The sequence below is a fragment of the Crinia signifera genome, chromosome 5, assembly GCF_055691185.1.
Source record: "Crinia signifera chromosome 5, ASM5569118v1, whole genome shotgun sequence".
Taxonomy (NCBI): Eukaryota; Metazoa; Chordata; class Amphibia; order Anura; family Myobatrachidae; genus Crinia; species Crinia signifera.
In genome coordinates, this window is record NC_139221.1 from 285,912,920 (window position 1) to 285,935,219 (window position 22,300).

Consider the following 22,300-nt stretch of genomic DNA (forward strand, 5'->3'; position numbering starts at 1 on the left):
TATGGAATATGACAACTGTGATTGTTACAGTTTCTTCAATAAAACAATAGGATAATCTCTTCCACTGGGAAATACTCCTTGCTATGTACATTTCATGAAAAAGGTCTGCAATAACCAACAGTTTATGTATTTCATTGTAAAACCATAAACTCCCATGTGTGTTCCATAATAAATGAGCTTGTAAAAGTGCCAGTATACATTTCCATTCATTTTAGGACCATGGACATAGCCATAAGGATACTGCTGACTCTTTCTAGTTTTAAGACATGTTGGGAAATGAGGACAATAAGAGCACATAAACAAAGCTCCGGCACAGCCGCATGTCCGCACCAGATTTAACAAATTGAATAGGAGTGACTAGGATCAGATTGAAATTAAACCCTTATGCTATTCTGTAGATATAAAGCTCAAGTTAGTCCTGTCTGCAGCCGCAGAGGTTCTGCCTGTAACAATGTACTGTATCTCAGGCCCTTTGCTATTGCCAGTTAATAAAGTATGCTTCAAGACTAGTTTAGAACACAAAGCCAATACAGAATATAAAAAAATAGAAACATGTCAAATAGCATAAAAATTGCCAAAAACTGAACTGAGATCTATTCTCAGCTAACTGCAAAAGGCATGCAGCCTGTTCTCTGCATATGGAAATTACACATTTTGTGTGTGACATTTATTTTTTACCTTAACCGAAATGCTTGGGACCACAAGTATTTCGGATAAGGGATTTTTCCGGTTTTATATAATATTGGAGCTTGAAAAATGTTGAGAAACCGAAACGTTGCTCGTGACCCCAGGGTTCCTGACTTTTTGTAACAAGTCCTGCGAGTGCCGCCATTCATTCTTGTCTAATTTTATAATAATTATATATATATATATATATATATATATATATATATATATATATATATATATATATATATATATATATATACATATATACACAGTAGCTCCCGTGAGGGAAAACAGCACTCACCAGACTTTATGCAATAAAGGTATAAAGGAACAGGGTGTCCCAGGTTTAATAGTTCTTACTTGGAGCCTGCCGACGTTTCGGTCCAACACGGACCCTTATCAAGGCAGAAGGTGTCCAAACGTGTCAACAGCAACAGCAGTACAGCAGTAAAGGGGTAACAGTCGTCCCTGTTACCCCTTTACTGCTGTACTGCTGTTGCTGTTGACACGTTTGGACACCTTCTGCCTTGATAATGGTCCGTGTTGGACCGAAACGTCGGCAGGCTCCAAGTAAGAACTATTAAACCTGGGACACCCTGTTCCTTTATACCTTTATTGCATAAAGTCTGGTGAGTGCTGTTTTCCCTCACGGGAGCTACTGTATCTACATAGTACTGTCCCTTGTGGACACTGCTATATATACGGCACCCTAGCGGTTACCATTTATGTGGGTGAGAGTGCAGGTCTTGTACACATACATATACATATATATATATATATATATATATATATATATATATATATATATATATATATATATATATATATATATATATATATATATACACGAGGATGATGAGGCGGCACTCCAAGGGTTTAAGAAGAGACTGACACAATTGTGTTCTGCTTCCAACGTTTCAAATCTTTTACTAGATTTTTCGTCAGGGATAACAAGTACAGTAAACAGTTCTTACCTTTATAGGATCAGACACCAAGTGAAACACAGTCTCCCGAGGGCAGCGTGCAAAGGATCCCCTACTGATGACGTCATCAGTAGGGGATCCTTTGCACGCTGCCCTCGGGAGACTGTGTTTCACTTGGTGTCTGATCCTATAAAGGTAAGAACTGTTTACTGTACTTGTTATCCCTGACGAAAAATCTAGTAAAAGATTTGAAACGTTGGAAGCAGAACACAATTGTGTCAGTCTCTTCTTAAACCCTTGGAGTGCCGCCTCATCATCCTCGTATCAATACAGCCCTACACCAGAGCTGGGGGAAGGCAACCAGGTTACTTCATATCAAGTTTACGGAGTGCCGGTCCTTTGGACAGATTATATATATATATATATATATATATATATATATATATATATATATATATATATATATATATATATATATATATATATATATATATATATATATATATATATATATATATATAAGCACTTACCCCCTCTGTGTAGAAGAAATTGAAGCCAGCACTCAGCGATGTAAGTGAAAAAACAAAAGAACTTTTATTGCAAACACATAATTGCAATAAATGACAGCTGTAGAGACCTGACAGCCGTTTCAACTGCTCCCAGGCAGTTTTCATCAGAGGTGTGTGTGTGTATGGCACTCGGGGGCGGCTTGTAGGAAAGAACGACAACTGACAGAGAGGTAGCAGCAACGTTTCAATGATACTTAATTTTCTTCAGGCTGATGACAAAGTTATATATATATATATATATAGGTACTTATGTATTATCTGGGCTCCCATGTTAAATGCACCCCATTTTTTTCATACCCCTACTATCCAACTACGCATGGAGTTGATTTTATATAGTGTGGCGAGCGCAGCGAGCCACCGTGCCCGAAGCGTGGCGAGCGCAGCGAGCCCCGCGAGGGGATGCGGTCTCATAAGAAAAACGGAAGCCCAGATATTACATAAGTACCGTACATTGTCATCCATGCCATTTCATTTTTGGGGGGCCAATCAGAATCAGTGAAAACAGCCGTGTATTTGCCCAATGTGAATTCACAGCAATTTTGCAGATTTACACGGTTTTCTCCGATGCTAGATATTTTCGTCCGAGCCCCCCCCCCCCCCCCCCAAACAAAAAAAATTGCCATATCGAATAGGGCAAGTCAAATTTGCCCCCCAAAAATGGCCTAAAATTGCAGATTTTCCGCATGTCGATACTATAGCCCCGGATTGAATACCCCCTTATTAGGAGGAGAGAAACTATCCATATGACTTACAGTAAGCACAATTATTCTAGTAAAGATACCATACCATATTACATATGCTAAAGATTTCAATGGATGTTTAATTTACAAGTCTATGTTTTATACCAGCTTTTGGCAAATTAATTATAGACTGTGGCATAGCCTTTGTAACATGTTCACTTACGGTTAAATGATGCTGCCTCCCGCCAAGCAAACTAGAAAATGAACTCCGGAATATGACCCAAATTAAGGTCAAGCTGCAATACCTATATGTTGATAGGAAGCAGCTGGCAAAGCATCATGGGGAATATGATTCATCAATGATTAAAGTGTTTTGAGGTAGGGATGGGGGAGGGTGCATTTAGTTTTTTATTTCATTTGCCCGCTGAATATTTCAGCATACGTGTGCACATAAATGGACAATAGCTGTTAGAATACAGTATGTACAGAAAACATGAAACACTACTGTAATGGTATATAAGTTAAAAGATAAAAAGATGATGTTACATAATCAGAAATAAATCACATCTGCCCTGAAATAAATTGCACAATAAACAGTGTTGTCAAAATCAAAATCATAATCAAGAAACTGTATGTATTTAGAAAGAAGGGAGTTTTATAAGACCCCGGAGTAGGTGCCAAGTTACTATCCCTTATCCAAGCAAAATGCAAGAATCACTCCTACGTTAGGGGCTGCACCAATATTTATGAGACTGGTGCCAGAGAGTGATGAAACTAAACCAAGATTGGTCCTACTCACTGAGCGGAACATCTACAGACACAACCTGGAACCAGATAAATAATAATTTGATTAAATAATAAATTACCACAGCTGGCGTGCATGATGTACTACACATGTGAGTAATAGGTAAACAAAGGCTTTCTTTTCCACGTAAACTGCTGCTTATTGATGCGGTATAAATTCCTCACAAAATGACCGCTGCAAAGATTATCCATTTATTTGTATGGTTTCTTTGCTATAAAAGCACCATTCTGATCACAAACAGCTGAGTGCTGCAGTGTGTGTGGGTGATGTGTTAATATTTTATAGGGATTGTGAAGCTATTAATCAGCACACCGTAATAGGAATATCTTTTACTCTCTATATACCGGGCAACCTAAAAGTACATTAGATTAACCCTTTGAGTGCCAAAATAGCCTTTATAAATGCCAGCGTTGCTCACAGCGACGTTCTTTTTTTGGGTGCAATATTTAATTCAATTCAATTAATTGGCCAGTATACAATGCTGTGGGCAAGTTGTTTAAAGCTCACTGGGTCAGTATTCAACTGATCCCTCTGCAGACGCCGATTCCCCCTTGGTCCGTTTTTGGTTTATGCGGCCGCCAAAACAGCGAAACTCTTGGCTAAATGCAGCGGGCTTCCTCTGCATTAGCCGCGAGCCTCACTGATTGGGGGAGTCCTCATTGTCCTCTGACAGTGAGGATCTCTCCTGGAACATTGAATAGAGTGAGTGGCCGTTGTGGGGGTTAAACAGCGAGGACCGCTTTTTTTCTGTGATCCCAGCCCTTTAACTCCCCCTTGCCAGCCACATTGAATACGGGCCTTTAACTTGGCTGTATTTGTATTTATTTTTATACTAAAATAACAGTCGCTGGCATTTTTAGGGGATATTTTGAGGATCCCTCACAGCAACGTTGGCATTTAAAAGGTTAAACCAGCAGCTTCTGAAATAAACAAAATCAACAGGATTTTAGCATTACGCAGGCTAATTTAAAGTACGTAAATGTCATTTTTACTCAAAGGTTATAAACCTGAACTTGGTTTCCAAGAAAACAGTGGAAAAATAGCAAAACTGCTATTTTCCTATGGAAAAAAACATAATTTAGGGTAATTTCAGCCCTGAGTCAGCCAACTGCATTACAAACCACATGACCTTTGTGAATATTTTACAAAGCTATTATATTTCTTCAAAGCTTCTCCGCAGCATCATTAAAAAGGAAAGAGCTGAACATGTGGTTCTCATACAGTAAATGCTAGAAAATGCTGGGCGAGTGTGGCTTTTCCATGTGTGAGCTTATAGGAGGTGGCCATAGGGACTAAGTAGATTTTCGTGTTGTGATTTTCAGCACTTGTTACGTTATACAGAGTGGCACTACGTGACCTGTACTTGCCCTGCTACTAATGTGGTAAACACCAGCATCTATGAACTAGCCCAATCATATGTGATAGGCAATTTGTTATTACCAAGTGTCTCCAGAGCTGCGAGCATCACTCCCTGGGGCGTTCACGGAGCATAAAGTGCATCTTAAAAAGGTAAGAGGAGAACGCATTAGCACAACACGGCCTACTTAAACATCAAGCAATTATAACACTGAATATACCTTTATGTTTGGCTTGATGCATAAAACAAGTAAAAAGCATAGAACCATCCATGCTCGAGCGATGGCTTGTGCATATGCTGCTACTTTATAAAAAAAAAAAAAAAAAAGTTAATTATTTTCTTAATAATTATAAAATTCTGTAATATGGTAGCATGGACTCAGATAAATAATAACCATATCTATGCAAAAGTTAAAGCATGTTGTACTGAAAAGATCTAGAGATGATAGCCTTTAGAACAGTGATTGACAGCAGGCAGCCTTAGGCAACGTGACCCTCTTATTCCTTCCCCTGCTGCAAAGTGTTCTCCTGGTTTTTTGACCTGTCTGCCTATTTCATTGCTGTAAGACCTGTTGGTCCCAGTTCTCACTTGTCTATTGTATGTCCAGCTGAGCTTTAGCCATGACCTTGGTTCTGTTTGAATAAGGGCTTGGACCATAAGTAAAGCATGGTGGATCATAAGAAGAGTAAGCAAAAATTTGAATACACCAACAACAGCCACATCACAAACCTCCTCTGCACAGAGCAATGAGGTTGTGTCGCACTGGCAGAGCATCTGAGATCAGCAGCGCTCCACCTCCTCCAGTAACCATGCTTCCTATTTACTTCTTTAAAGCAAGTAAAGGATTTTTTTCTGCAGACCATGGTGCTTTCCCTCCGCTTGTCCCCAGTAGCCCACTTCATACCCACTTTGTCTACATATATTACAGGTAACCAGATTTTATAGACTCCATTCCTGACACTGTGTCCAAAACCAATGACATGACTGCTCACATCATTGCATGAATGACCCTTCTCCAAGGAAATGGCTGTGTGCTTTCCTATACTCTACTTAATGTGATCCATACTACCTCTAGCTCTCTATGCCCTCCCGGTAACTCCAGACTAATCAATACAGGAGTGGGAGGATGCAAGAGCTGATAGGTATGTAGACACATTAAACCCTTCCAATAAAAAAGTGTAAGCCCAGCATTGCTGAAGAAAGGTTTATGGACTAATCACTAGCTTGACAACTGCAGGTGGTATCATGTCCACAAAAAGGTATGTTTTTCATGTAAGACCTCCTCACAGGAGATAATTTATGCATAATGTGCATTAATAGCCAAGCTAAGAACAGTTAACTTTATCTCTGCAGTAAGCTATACAGAAGCACAGAAAGCTGCCTCTGTCCCTTCAAAGTGAAGAAACGGAAGTGTGACTTGCAAGGGACATTTGTGCATGATCTTCAAAAAGATTTTGTGTTAAACCAAAGGCTTGCAATAACAGGCAATACGTTGCCAAGTTCCTGATTTACAGAGAATGCTCAATATGTTGTTTGCACAAGCTTGTATAAGAGCATTTTATATACACACAATCAGCCGAATCAAACTGTAAACTAAAACAGTGCAATGAATCAGGATTAACCACAGGATCTTTCATGTAAAGGTGGGCATAGGCCTCAAATTGGAAGAGCTTGGTTTTTTTGCAGGTTGCAACAAGTTTATATTTTTGCATAGAAAGTATCAATTCAGGAGAGAGAACAAAAGCAGAGTGCAATCAGAGTTTTCTAAGCTCTTTTCATTTTAAGGGGTTGAGGGAACATTCATTCACTATTTTTTTATTTTACATGGTACCACCAAATCCAAAATAGAACTACATCTATTGGCAGACCCTCTAAAAGAATCATAAAGATACTTACAATAAAAACAAATCTAAATATAGCATGATCAAGATCTCCATGACACAGTATAGTAGACACTATTTAAGAGTGCCAATAACTACCCATACATTTCAATCCATTAATTTATCACTACTTTAAAATGAATATGGCTGTTTCCAACTTGGCTACAAAGATGTTTGGAAAAGTTGGACGTAGCCAATCTTTTTGGTAACCAGTCCGAACAAGTGGATGACAACGGCATAACTGTTTCCTGTTTTAAACTGATCAAGCACACATAGTCCAATGCAGTCACGTGGAGGCAGTCCTGCTAAACAGACTACAAATTCCAAACTAAACACTTTTATAATCAGATGAGGCAACAAGGCTGTGAAAGCTGCACATTCTGGACAATATGGTTTATAATGATAAGACTGTCCACATAAATACTGTATGTGAGAGCAACATAAACCACCTCATGGGGAAAAAATTGCAAAAGTGATTCAAGTACACTACTTGGAACTAAGGTGGTTATTCTGGTTTAATTGGTCCTCTGCGCGTTTGCACGGGGAGACTGATTTTTAACGTCTGTGCATGTGCATTTATGCGCAGACGCTTGGTGCGAGTGGGCATGGCTAACTGCTTGTTCACATCTAGCAGTGTGGGCTTGGGGTGTGGGGGCGATGGCGAGGGGTAGAACCCATGGGAACACCCAGCGCTTCATGGCCTTTCCCATTAAAACACTGGGCGTGACCATGCAAATGGACTGGTGACGCGGGTGACGTTATCGGATGTCAGCTGTCTGCACGCTTCCCGCACAGGGCGCTCGCAGAGGTAAGACACCTCTCAGAGGTGGGTGGCGTTTGGTGGACTGGCTAGGCTGCGAAATTCGCAGCCTTGCGATTCATCCAGAATAAGGTCCTAAATGTAGTCTTATAGTTAAAACAGATATCAAAGTTTATTTCTATTTAGTTGCACCCTCAAGTTTCCATTTAAGTTGATCTTGAACATTGCTGAGTAAAATCCATACAAGTAAATATCCATTTTAAGGGATTTTTTTAAAGTGCTATTCCTTTCTCATTCTGTTACTTCACCCAACCCATTAACACATTTATCAGCAAAAGCATCACAGGACAAGTCACTACTGAAAGCAAAGCAAGTTGAGAATTAAGCACTTAGCCTAACAGGGATGCGTATGTTTAAAAAAAAAAAAAAAAAACACATATAAAGTGAGGAATGATAACCCACTTAAATATATACCACAAAACCACATAAAATGTACTTGTACACTGGCTTTAGAAACCACGCGGACCATTTCCCCCACCAAAATAGTTATGTAATGAATGTCACAGCAAACACTGGTATATAGTAGAAGGGGCATATTCAATTAAACGTGACTTGCTTTGCACATTGTTGTATTGTGGTTAAAGTTCCAAGACCTGTGCAATTATCAGCCCCGTAATGACCTGTGCAATTATCAGCCCTGTAATGAGAATAGCACCAATGCTGTGTACACACGGGGGCGATAGGGGCTATAATCGCTGGGATAATGGTCGCTGGCGACCATATTGCCAGTGATTGGGAGTGTGGCCCGGCGATAAATCGCGCTCCCGTTTTCAGCCCCTTTCTAATCGCTGGTTGCAGGAGCTTGCTCCTGCGACCAGCTAATTACCTCTGCGGCACCGCCAGCAGAGGTTCCTTTTCATCAGCGACCATCTCTGGTCGCTGATGCAAAGGAGACACTGGGCAATATATTGCTCAGGAATATATTCCTGAGCAATATACCCCCCCCCCCCCCCCCCCGTGTGTACAGGGCTCTAGAATGAGATTTAACATACCTCCAGAGGTGCGAGCAACAATAAGAGAGCTTCTCAACATCATAAAGGGGCATACACATATGGCGATTCCAGGGCTATTTCTAATGGCCACCAATACAATTGTCCGATTTCAGACAGATTTCATCCGATTCCAACGGATCGGGCCGAGATCAGGCCCAAATGGCAGGTGTATGAGATCCAATCTGATGATCAGTCCCGTGCTGCAGGTAAGATTTCCTTGTAGGTAGGACCCCCTCCTGATCTGACTAGATCGCTTCGAAATGAAGCACGGTTCGCTCCGGGTGTATACCTCACAGGCGATGTGCGGTCCTGCGCGTTGCCATCGCCTGACTACATCTTGACTGCAAGCAGACAAAATCAAATCCTATCGAGTGTTCTCACCAGAGAACACTGGTCTGCACAGATTGCTTTGCACACATTGCTGGTGCATAGCATGCAAGCCAGTGACAGGGCAAAATCGCCGTTACACACTGAATGATCTTTCCAATTAGCCTAGAAATGACAATGTCGTTCAGGTGCGTACCCAGCCTTAGTTCCTCTTTAGCTTCCCCTGCAGGTAGCTATAAATGAAAACAACAACCAAAATACTATGAGGAGAAAAAATATTTTTATCAGTAGGCAAACTAAACATTTTCCAATTTTTTTACATTTATCACAAACGAAAATGATGGGTTTCAGTCAAAAGGTATGCAATGTGAGGCCTTCGATAGAAAAAGAATAAGTGCCAATGCTTTCAGAACAGTGCACACACCAGTGTTCAGACTCATAGGAAGTGTGTGTGTGTGTGTGTGTGTGTGTGTGTGGGGGGGGGGGGGGGGTGTAATTTATCTTAAACACCATAAGCTTTTTCAGGCCATTAACATAGGCTGTATATTGCACTCTGTAGCCCATAATAAATAGCTGATATAAATGCAGCAGAGCATCATGGTGATGCTCAGAACATGGACTGAACTGACCCAAACATGGCATCTGGGCACATTCAGCATTTGAAAGGTAAAGGGACAGGAACACAAGTAATACAAAGTTCACTAATCACTACAAGCGTCTTAGGGATTGATTCAGTTAGCTCCCACGCAAGTTACCCTAATAGGGCTGTGTACAAAATCAGCGAGTCTGAAGCAATAGTACATTAAGCATAAAGCCGCACGTACTCACACGGTCTTGTGGGAAAAGAAAATTGACCCCTTTAAGGCCCCCATACACTACAGCGATTTGGGTCGAATTCACCGGTTTTCGGCAGATCAGGCTGAGAAATCCTCCCAAATCGGATGTGTACGACGACATGCCATTGGGTCTGATGCGCGGCCCCTTGAGCATCGGACCAGAGTCGGAGGTCTGACTGAGGGGCAGATTTATTAAGCTTGGAGAAGAGATAAACTGGAGATAAAGCGGAGAAAAGGTAAAAGGAGATAAAGCACCAGCCAATCAACTCCCAACTGTCTTTTTCAAACACAGCTAATTGGCTGGTGCTTTATCTCAGTTTACCTTTTCTCCGCTTTATCTCCAGTTTATCTCTTCTCCAAGCTTAATAAATCTGCCCCTTAGACCTCTCTCCCGCTGCAGGTGAACAGGAGTCGCATGCGATACATCACATGTGAAAGGACCGCATGTGATGTATCATATGCGATCCTGACTCCCGGGAAAGTCCCAGGCGGCTCGCGGGGAGGGGGATCAGATCGCCATACAAAATATATTGCAGTAGTGTATATGACCAGCTTCAGAGTTGATACAGCATTGAAGGTGAAAAATCTGCACCCTCTTTCTTGTATAACCGTTCTAGCCCCAAACAAGTCCCTGTTAAGTAAAAAATGTAAAACTTCTGAAAACATTGGCAAGTACACACAAAAACATTGTTCTAAATCTAAAGCCGTGACTTATCCCAGCCATGAAAAATCTTACAGACCCCCCCCACCGCATGTTGGAGGCAGCAAGTTTTTCTTTTTTACATATATTTTGTTACGGGAAGGGCAGATGTTGTAAAGGCACAGTGGTTACAAATCTGGAGCTTTAGCGGTTCTAGAGGCACAAATAAAACCCTGTGAAGATATCCATGGATGAACACGGACATGATACAACTTGCATTCACTGGATGCGAAGGAGGAATGTTAAACAAAGGATTCTTTGTAATGACTCCTGCACACAGACAGAAATGCATGGCGCTCACTGCCAGCATTAAACAACTCATTTTTCTTTGCCCAGATCTGTCATATTTCTATGATGCCTGTATGAGAATGTCTCTTCCTAAACACAGAGCGGACTGTAAAAGTATTGTGCACCGAGGCCAGTAACTGTACTCCTTTTCCTTTCCTTTAAAAGCATTCCCCAGACACAATCGCTCGGTGCTTCCGGTTCACTGCACAAAGTGCTCCTTCAGCAACGCGTTCTGAGGTATTTTTAAACAAAAGACGTGGTTTCATAAAACATCACTTCATGTTTCCAAGGCCAAAAGATCATAACGTTAATTCCGAAAGCTGATTCAACGCTTCTCTTGGTGAACACAAGGATTTACACAGCAAATCTAATATCAATTATCGACATTGCATTAACACCATCGAGAAATCGCAAGAGAAAGGTAATCGTTCGGAGAACAATGCAAAACGCTATGCAGCATGAAGTTTAGAATGTGCTCTCTTCAGCGCCTCAAAAGCGAGCGCGTGGTTTACCTTCAAAACATGAAAAATACCTTGCCTGGTTACGATGGGGCATACATGATAAATTATTATTAAAAACACACAAATCATATGATATATTATCACGCTGACAAAGAGGGGAGTGGGCCCCGAAACGTCATGTGTTACTTTGCTGTTCTAATACATTTGCACATTGAAAAAGCAATTGTAAAGCGCAACGGATTATACTGCGCTATACGAGAAACTGTAAATAAAGAGCCCCCAAGAGTGACAAACAGGGGGTGTGTTGTAAGACCACAGTGCTTGCAGAAGTTTTCCCCACACAGTAAAATCCATGTGTTAAAAGCCTCCATCTAATTACATCTGCCCATAACACATTGTCAGTTTGTATTTGCCGCTTCTTTACCTATGATCAGAAGACTGTTACATTTATTATACATTAGTTATATGGTGGAAGTAGGAAAATACAGAATTAACATTTCTGTGACTGATCAGAACGGAAAATAAATGTTTATCAGGAATGTTATACAAGTGGTACTAGGTATAAAGCAAATTGTATGCATATATTTATATATCACATCTACCATGCATTTTATATTATATAGAGGTACACTTGATGCCAGCATTCCTACTCTGGTTTGACAGGATCCACTCATCACTATTTAGAGCTGTAGGAAGACCCTGCTCCTTTCACTATCAATCCTTTCCACATCAGGACGCTGACCCTGTTACATCCACCCTGTCCTCACTTACTCACACAAGGTCATGACTTCCTGCAGATCAGCACATCCACTATATAAGTGTATCTGTTGTACAAGTGTATTGTCAAGACAATGACCTAGAGATACTATATGCACTCCACCCGCTAGAGAACCTTCTCATTAAGTACTGGGTGGCTATGAAACCTAGAAGAGATACTTTGGGCCTATAATGTACATCTGGCCTGTAAAATATGAACAACCAGCAAGAGTGGCTTACCGTAATCACTGTAAAGTAATGAATCTAGGGAATGCGAAGATTCTTACATATAGTGATACGATCACAAAAGCAATCATTCCTAATATCACTAAAATAATATATTATCTTTTCCAGAAATATTTTGCAGCCGATTGAAGGCCTTATAAGTACCACTAAGAAATGAAGCTTTCATTCATAAATATTTGGACTGTACATCAAAGCAGAAGAAATGCCACCAGCCTGTTTCATAGCTCTCAGCAGGAGAAAGAAAACCAGGTCACATATCCTCTGGGGGCTGTAGCTGGGAGGCAGCCGCTTCGAAATGAAAATGTGGAAAGTGGAAGGATACCGATAAGAAATGGCTTCCTGCAAGTTCTTCAGTGCTACACGACTTCTAACTGTAATATTCTGTACAGAAAAAAGACTCCATACCATTCGCTTTTTAAACGTTTGCAGGCTGACATGCAGGAAAAAGATGTGCTACTCCGAACTCATAAACAAAAAGCTGGACATCTCTCTAAACCCTCATTTGTGCATTTTACACAACTGCAGAACTGTAACAGCTGCAAAAGAAAGGGCCCATGGAACAGGGGAAATCTGTTGCACGTGAAACAATCGAAGCAAGAAAATGCACATCCAGGGGAGAGTTTCCGGATGGTGAACTTATAGAAGTTACTCCGTTGATAACTTAAGTGTTAAAATTTACCAAGGCTTTGTTAAATCATATTGGCATATTGGGCCATACACACTGGGCGATTACAGACCCATTTCCAAGCAATCTGACCCCATTTCTAAGCAATCATACTAGATCACTTAGAAATGAAGGACAAATTGGTCCGGGTGTATGGCCCCGGGTGATGGCGATTCACAGTCCCGCAAGTCGCTATTGCCCAGTGTTTTTTGCGTGCCCTCTTTTGCCCGATCCCCAGCCAGACTTTTCACACATTCCTGCTCATCACTTTCAGAAAGGTACCCTTAACACTCACATCTGATCAGCAAATTGTAAAGCTCCATAGGACCCTCCTAAAACAATCACATCCCCCCTAAGCATAATTTATTTTTATATAACAGAGTAAATGATCAACTTTCTAAAAGCAGGACAGCTAGGGGACGATTCAATAAGCATCTATATACATTACGTGCAATTATGCATAACGCTGCTTATTAAGGTACGCCAATATCAGTATTTCCTGCGCCAGTCCGCAATGTTTGTGGGTGTAACGTGCTAAAGAAACAGGTGGTACCCCAAAACCAATGCTGCTGATAGAATTGCCTCCTGATAGTGTTCATGAGAACAGCTTATATATAAACTGATAAAGCAGATGATGTGGGCAGGGTTATAATAACCTGTTCCATTACAATAAAAGCAGAATAGTAACATTTTACAATAGCCAGGCTTCTGCCTATAGGAAATTGGTGGTGTGACCTGTACCTTAGTACTAGACCGTTTAGTCTAGGTCGACATCCAATGGTCGACAGTGAGGAGGTCAACACATATGAATGGTCAACATCCATTGTCGACATGGTCTAAAGGTCGACACAAACTTAAGGTCGACAGTCAAAATGTCAACACAGATTTTTCTCTTTTATGTGTCCCGAATGTCAACACAGTCAACATGGACACTAAAATAGTGCATGTCGTGCTATTTTATTCTCCCACCGAGGGGATGGTAGGGCGTGAAATACAGCTTGTCGGCACATGTCGGCTAACAAAAAAGTGAAACACCTGTGTCGACCTTTACATGGCCGACCTAAAGCTTAGGTCGCCCTTTAGACCCTGTTGACCATGGGTATGTAGACCATTCATACTTGTCGACCATATGGTGTCGACCCAGGGTCCGGATGCCGTACTAGACAAGTTCATGCACCAAATGAAATGATTGCGTATTTGTAGACACCATTAAAATGTGCACGGTTATAAAAACCCAATCAAATAATAGTTTACTGTATGCCAGGATTTCATTCACGATGGTCCTAATTGGTTGTCATTGTGAAAGAACTTAATCACAATAATGAAATGGTTAAACGATGGCCTTCAACTCCCATTCAGTGTTTTTCTGTTGAAAAGCTATCCATTGTTACTGGCAGAAAAGCAAGCTTCCTTCCAAGCCAGATGATATGATTGCACATTTATACTTTACTTTCCTCAGGAATTCACACACCCCCTGTTCGCATCCTGTTATTCACAGCCTGCTTCATCTTAGCTCCAGCTACGTTTTTAGCATTAAATAGAGGCAGACAACAAGCCATTGCTTTCTGGTCGACGAACTGAACATTTGGTCTATGCACACAGGCCACATTAAGACGTTACATAACATGGCAGCCATTATTAGTGTCAGATTGCTGTTGGCACAGCACAGTATTTCTTTAATAAGGTGGAACATACAAACAAATTCTCAACCGCAACATAGTTTGTAAGCAGAACAGGTTAGACTTATATACTGCTAAGGCTGCTGCTACTTTTGCTTGCCCTACATCAGGCATGTCCAAACTATGGCCCTCCAGCTGTTGTGAAACTACAAGTCCCATCATGCCTTGCCACAGTTTTGCTATTAGGGAATGCTAAAACTACGGCAAGGCATGCTGGGATGTGTAGTTCCACAACAGCTGGAGGGCCACAGTTTAGACATGCCTGCCCTATATGATTCCCTACTGCATGGCTGGAAAGGCCCTCATATAAGAAAGGCTTGCAGCACATACACAACATGTGCAGATCTGTGCTCCTGGGTCAGGTGGCCACTATGAAGGTCGACATACATTAAATCAGCCACTAAAGGACCAGGACACACGAAATAGGTTGATATGGCCAAGGTCAACAGGGTTGGAAGCTCGACACAAGCATTAGGTCCACAATGGGAGGGTCGACAGTCAAAAGGTTAACATGAGTTTTTCCAATCATCCCCCCCCCCCCCCCCCCCCAAACAGGCGGTATTTCCCACCCACTAGGGCACGGAGGGAGAATAGAATAGTGTACCGAGCACAGCGAGGCACTGAGCCCGAAGCATGGCGGGTGCAGCGAACCATGCACGGGGACGCAGTACACTGAGACGTGTCCATGTCAACTTGCGTTGACATTTGGGACCAAAAACCATCCATCCCTGCTGACCTCAGCCATGTTGACCTACATTCATACAGCCGACCCTATGACCCTATACCCTGTGATAAAACATTCTACGGTACTAAAAAATAAAGCTTTCCTCAATTCCCCACTACCCTGCCCCTCACCATCACAATGTATCAACATATATCTATATACTGTATACACATATATCTATTGTTCATATATTTTTTGAAGGGTTACCTGTTAATTAGCACCTAAAGGAAGAATGAACTATCACAGCAGCTATACCTAAATAGTCCCCTAGAATGTGACTTTTGGAACATACATCTTTAAATTAGAGAGATTTTGATAAAAGTTACCAATTATTAAAACGTTATCATTGAATAAGAACGTATACAGTTTAGATAGATCGATAGATAGATAGATAGATAGATAGATAGATAGATAGAGACTGGGAAGAGTGGCAGCACTCACTTGCAAATACTCAGATAACGTAGCAGTTCATTGTTTCGGTCAATTTGACCTTTGTCAAGAACTTTTTCTTGACAAAAGGACAAAGGTTAAAAACGTTAAACCGCTACCCCGTTTTCGGAGTATTTATTTTCAAGACCTGTGAGTGCCGTCCCTCCTCCATATATAAAATATTGGACCAATTTACATATGAAATAAAACTACCCTATAACCTAGAGCATACATTTCTCTATAGAGGCCACAAATAAGCTCAGGTTATGAGTCAACAACAAGTGCAAACAGCAGCATATTAGTTATAACCTCAGCAGAACAGCATCATTTGTATCTTACCTTCAAAAAAGCCCTTGGCCCTGAGATAGCTGACACTGAGCCTCAGCACAGAGAGCTTGTCAAGTTTCGATATGATTTCTTGGGAGAAGGGCAAAAGGCTGGCTAACCTGTCCAGCTCAGTGTTCAGGCGGTCTCTGTGTCTCTTCGATGGGTTGGACTTGATGCCATCAGATTGTGTTGGCTTCACTCTGTATACAAACATATAAGAAAAAGAAAAGTTATGATTGCAAATGTGAAGCATTATTCTGGAATACTAGAACCTATATATAAAGCAGATTTACAAAACTACAATAATACAATTTGGGGCATAGTAATGTTGGCTGAAGTCTGTGGCCACTAACTATACTAAGGTTTTACAACATCCTGGTATCATAGATTTCATTTCAGAGGAAAAGGGATAGAAGGAGAAAACCAAGATATCCTAGAAATGATTAAAGAACTCATTAATCCCAGTGTAAACATATAAAGTGTCTGCTCACTGCACTGGTGAACCAGCCAGGGCTAAAAGGAAACAGAAAAGTGAAACTGTGCACATGCACTCAGTGACCACTGTATTAGGGGGTTATTCAGACCTGAGCGCTGTTGTGTGTACTCACAAGCGATTATCAAATGTCTGAATCGCTGCATGCATGTGCGACGCCAAACAGCGACAAAAACCAGTGAGGACAGTAGGATGGTCAGGAAGTCGCCATTTGGGGGTTGTATTTCGGGTATACGGTTCTTAGGTGGACAATATTAAGGTTGACTCGACCACTGAAGGTAGACACATGAAAAAAAGGTTAACATGCCTAAGGTCGACAGGGTGAAAAGGTCAACACAAGCATTACGTAGACATTGGGAAGGTTGACAGTCAAAAGGTAGATATGGGTTTTCCCTTTTTTTTTGGCGCCGACATGTGCCGACAGGTGGTATTTCATATCCTACCATCCACTAGAGTGAGAATAGAATAGTGTAGCGGGGCACCGAGCCCGAGGGGACACTGTGCACTTTTTCGATGTCTGCGTCCACATTATGGACAAAAAAAGTGAAAAACCCATGTCGACATTTTGACTGTTAACATTCCCAATGACCTAATGCTTGTGCCGGCCTTTTGACGCTGTCGGCCTAAAGGTAGCCATACACCTGCAGATTTATCTTCAGATCTGGCTGGTTGGAACAAATATCTGGTAATATCTGAATGACAGTTTGTCAGTTTTCCAGCGTTTCCAAGCAAGTGGTCAACTGTCATTTGCTCTCATCCATAACCATGTTTTTGTCGACCTTCAGTGTATGTCGACTTAATGACCCATACCCCTGAGTTCAGGGTGTGTCAGTTATACCTCTTTTACACCAAAATCCCTGGTCGGACCCTGGTCTTTGAACAAAGGAGTTTCCAGGGTTGGACCCAGCTTGGCCTGCTCAGGTTTTTTCAGGGAGGGTCTGTGAAGTCAGCTCTGGCCTTGATCAGCCTGTCTCTGTATCAGACTTGTGGAAGGGTCAGAGTTACCCCTACTAGCAGGCTGGGAAAAAAATCATTTGATGGTGAATGAGTTGTAAATGGACTTTCAGCTCAGTGATCCATTAGCAAGTCATCCATAGGGATCAGGTGCAGATGATTCACACTCGCGAATCATCACAGCGCCAGGCGCACTTTACAGCAGACTGAATTCACTTACAATTGCTCACACCTCCAGAGGGGTACGAGCAATTTTAAGCGTATTCGGCCCGGCGAAGGGCGCGAGATTGCTTCATTCGGATGCAGTTTTCAGTGTTTAAAATGGCACCCGAACAGCACCTCGCACCCTTCGGCGCTAATAGGGTCGACCCATAGACTGGCATGGGGCAGGTTTTCACCGACTGGGCGACGGCTGTCTGATCTCAGTCCTCTGCAAATTTACACAGCAGCGATCAGATCTGAATCAGGCCCTAGGTATCGCAAAGCAATTTTCCACAAGAACAATCTAAAGTTTTTAGAGGTATGGATTCAACAATGTGCTGGGAACAATCCTCAGAGACTCTGGTATGCATTGACATGATAGTATCAGAGGTTGCTGCGGGTTTCTTGACTCTTATACATAGTGATAAACTTAAATTCCACCACATCCCAAAGGTTCTCTATGGATTAAGATCCTGTGACTGTCGAGGCCACTGAAATGTCATGGAACATGATTGAGATAATGAGGTAGAATGTATTAAGCTGCTATCTGTGGCCATTATTTGTGAGGACTCGCTTCATCTACGAAGTGGGCCCATGGGCTTCATGTATGAAGTTTTCTTTTGCCGAAGGAGGAGAGTGTTAACTCACCTGCCCGGCGAATTCCACTCTCCCCCTGTCGGCTTGTGACCTGCGCTTGCGGAACTTCTGCACATGCGCCAGTCATCTTCTCCTATCGGCGCCCTCGGCCTAATGAAGAAAGATAAAAAATTATTGTTTTCTTGTAGGCACAATCCCTGGCTGTCGGAACAGACAGCCAGGGACAGTGCTGTGTGGTGAGGAAATGACAGCTGCAGCTGTGGAAACAGATAGCTGCAGTTGTTGGATCAGTCAGTGCCACCGACAGTTAATACATAAACCTGCACATCAGCAGCGTATCTTGGAGACAGGAGCGCATAACGGGCGCAGTTACTGATTTTGTCCCTAGCAACCAGTCATACATATCGCCCATTTGTGCTATGAGACCTGACACACTGTCCTGCTGGAAGTGGCCACCTTAAGATGGGAAGACTGTGCGGTGCTCATGGGTCACAACATTTTACAAATTGGTAATAAAGGGGCATAATAACTGCTAACAATACCTTTACGAATACCATTACACCGCCACCCTCAAGCATGCATTCAAGTTCTGATCTAATCCACTGTGACACATTTCTGCTTGCGGCCTTCTGAGGTGGCGAGCAGAAGCATGTGAAAAGTCCATGGTTTGGGTGCCCTAACTAGAACGGTTTGGCTGCTGCATGTGGCTAAACCCTATCTATTTCCTCCTTCGAGAACCCATTAACGCTTTTGCCTAAAGAACTGAATTACCCCTATGAACACATAACTCATGAGTCACGGTAGTTGCAATGAACCGCATCTTATTTACAAGGGACACCGATCACATTTTTTTTTTTTTTTACCAGCCTCAGGTTTCTGCATAATTTAGGTATTGCACAAACAACAGTTAACATGCATCTGCTAATAAAACCTAAAGCACTAAAGGCCCCCATACAGTCGGTCCAGTTTGCCCGGCAGCTCCTCGGGAGGCTGCTTACGATTTGGCACTTGATGTGCCAAATTATACATATGATTTATTGCATGTATATCCCTGGGGAGCTGGCGTGTGGCGGGCAGCGGGGTACCTGAGGCATGTGACGGGCAGTGGGGTCCCTCTGCATGAACACAGTAATAAGCTGGAAAACTAAAAACTTATTGGTTATCCGGCTGTCACAAGTTTTGGAGTCAAAACATGCGACAGCTGATAGCCAATAAGATCCCATTTTGAGATCCTGATCTGCACATCCATAATTAAAAAGGGTCCAAACGATTAGTATATTAACAATTCTGCAAAACAATGTTACAAAATATGTGCCATAGAAAGAACAGCTGCGTTTCACTCATATGCTTGCTGGCAATGACTCAGCAATATTATTTGTTTAAACAATGATTACAGTTCATGTTCTCCTTTATCTATGCAAAATAATGTCTTCCAATGCACTTGGAAAGGGGAATGACAGGCATGCCTGGAGAATGCATAGTACCGCATACTTCTCAGTATTAGTGGCAGTTTTAAAAGATGACACTTAAGGGGGTTATCAATGTGTGATTCCGACTGTAGGAATGTTCCTAAGTCGGAATCATGGCCAATTTCACCTTTGGTATTCAATGTTCCGACTGTCAAAAGTGTTCAAACCGGAAAACACGTTTTGTTTAAATCCATGTGTATTTGGTTGAAAATGGCTGCGGATTCAACAAACCAGCAACTGTTTGAGGCTGCAGACTCGACTCTTTAGAAAGTTGAAGCTGAAAGGCTCCAGATGTGGTCAGAAACAGCTGCATTGTATAGATGTGTGCCATTATTTCCAAATGACGGAAATATCAGCACACATTGAATACCCCCTAAGGCAGTGGTTCCCAAACTGTGTGCCTAGGCACTCTAGGGTGCCTCAGGACACTTGCAAGGGTGCCTTGGGTTGTTGGTCCAGGACCAACTCAAATTATTTATGGACAAAGTAATGGGCAAAACCAGTGCTTGTGGCTTCCAATCATAATTTATGTGGACAAACAGAAGCAAATCCTATCCCTTACTACAAAATTTAACCTAGGAATGACATATAAACACAAATTACGTTATTTTGTATTTTTTTCAAAATGTGTCAATAAGAAACTTTGGTACTTGTTTCCTAGCACGGCCACACCGATTTACATCGGGGTGGTCGTGTCGGAAAAATCGGGTCGATCGCATCGCATGCGATTTGGTCGCATGCGATGCGATCGATGCGACCGACCGATTTTGGACCCGATTTTTTTTTTTAATGAAATGTAAATCGGGTCCCTGGGACCCGATTTTACATTGTATTCAATGTAAAAATATTCCCAACCCCCCCAAATTTAACAGCGTACACGGCACCCCACGATAGACGCCAACCCGAAGCGTGGCGAGCGCAGCGAGCCCGTGAGGGGCGGCGGTGCGCGTCCTCCGACCTTTTCATTCCCCTACTATCCACGTCGGCGTGGAGTTGAGAATAGAATAGTGTGGCGAGCGCAGCGAGCCACCGAGCCCGAAGCGTGGCAAGCGCAGCGAGGGGACGCGGATACCTTCACAGGTAAACGCGTCCCTTCGCGGACTTCACAGGTGTCCGCGTCGCCACGGACACCTGTGAAGCCCGCGAGGGGACGCGTATAACTGTGAAGGTATCCGCGTCCCCTCGCCACGCTTCGGGCTCGGTGGCTCGCCACACTATTCTATTCTCAGCTCCACGCCGACGTGGATAGTAGGGGAATGAAAAGGTCGGAGGACGCGCACCGCCGCCCCTCGCGGGCTCGCTGCGCTCGCCACGCTTCGGGTTGGCGTCTATTGTGGGGTGACGACGGGGACATCTATAATGTGAAATGGGTCATATTGGCCCATTTCACATTTTTCACTATTTCAATGTCAAAAAATATTTTAACATTGAACCCGATGGAAAAATCGGGGGCATCGCGTCGTGACCATTGTTAATGGTCCCGACCGACGCGATGCCCCCGATATTTTACCTTTCCCGACACGATTTCAATGTTAAAATATTTTTTAACATTGAAGCCTATGGGGAAATCGCGGGCATCGCGTCGGTCGCGTCGGGACCATTGTTAACGGTCCCGACCGACGCGATGCCCCCGATATTTTATCCTAGACGGCCAAATGGACCTGATTTCAAAGGAAATCGGGTCCATCGGGGGTAATCGTGTACCTTAAGTTAAGGTACACGATTACTCCCGATTGTGGCCGTGCTAGGAAACAAGTACCGAAACTTTTTGCCTAGGGGTGCCATCAAAAAAAATTCTGATTCTCTAGGGTGCCGTGATTCATAAAAGTTTGAGAACCACTGCCCTAAGGAGTTTTTTTCTGCTCACCCCGATTATGAAAGGAAAAAAAAATATTGGCCAAGATCTTCTTGATCAAGTCCTCGTTAACTTTACTAATTTATAAACTCAAAGGGCAGATTCAATTAGCCATGGTAAACTTAGTGTTTAAGCCCTGCGGTTAACCATCCGGAGCTAAAGAAATAATGATTTTTCCCAATACCATAAACTGTTTGCGGAACTTATGGGTTACCTCGCACATTAAGCCCCAAAGGGTGCATTAAAACAACATTTTCCTCACAGCCCCTGCAAGGAAACCGGCACATTAAGGGCACCCTTTAGGGCAGTGATTCCCATTCTCAGTCCTCAAGTATCCCCAAAAGTTCACATTTTCCAGATCTCCACACAGAATCACAAGTGAAATAATTAGTTCAACCTGTGGCTCTTAAAATGTGTCAGTGAATGATGCATACACCTGTGTGGCTGCTGGGTGACCTGGAAAACGTGAGCTGTTGGGGGTACTTGAGAACAGAGGCTCTAAGGTAGCCTCTGTTGTGCGATGTGCATGGACGCATTACAAAATTCCAGGAACACGTACTGTGGCCATTGGGCTGATTTGTTCAGCTTGACTGGCTCCA

General features: G+C 42.5%; 1 protein-coding gene across 2 annotated transcripts in view; it reads right to left on the reverse strand.

The window, feature by feature from the left end:
• Positions 1-22,300, reverse strand: part of AHR (aryl hydrocarbon receptor) — a 119,328-nt gene that overhangs the window by 70,604 nt on the left and 26,424 nt on the right. The window contains exons 2-3 of one of the 2 annotated variants that reach the window (XM_083189152.1): positions 18,429-18,527; positions 16,145-16,332 (exon numbers count right to left, since the gene is read on the reverse strand). In XM_083189152.1, the coding sequence (XP_083045278.1) occupies positions 16,145-16,332; positions 18,429-18,527 (287 nt within the window). The remainder of the gene's footprint in view (positions 1-16,144; positions 16,333-18,428; positions 18,528-22,300) is intronic. The other variant, XM_083189153.1, reaches the window with a different exon arrangement.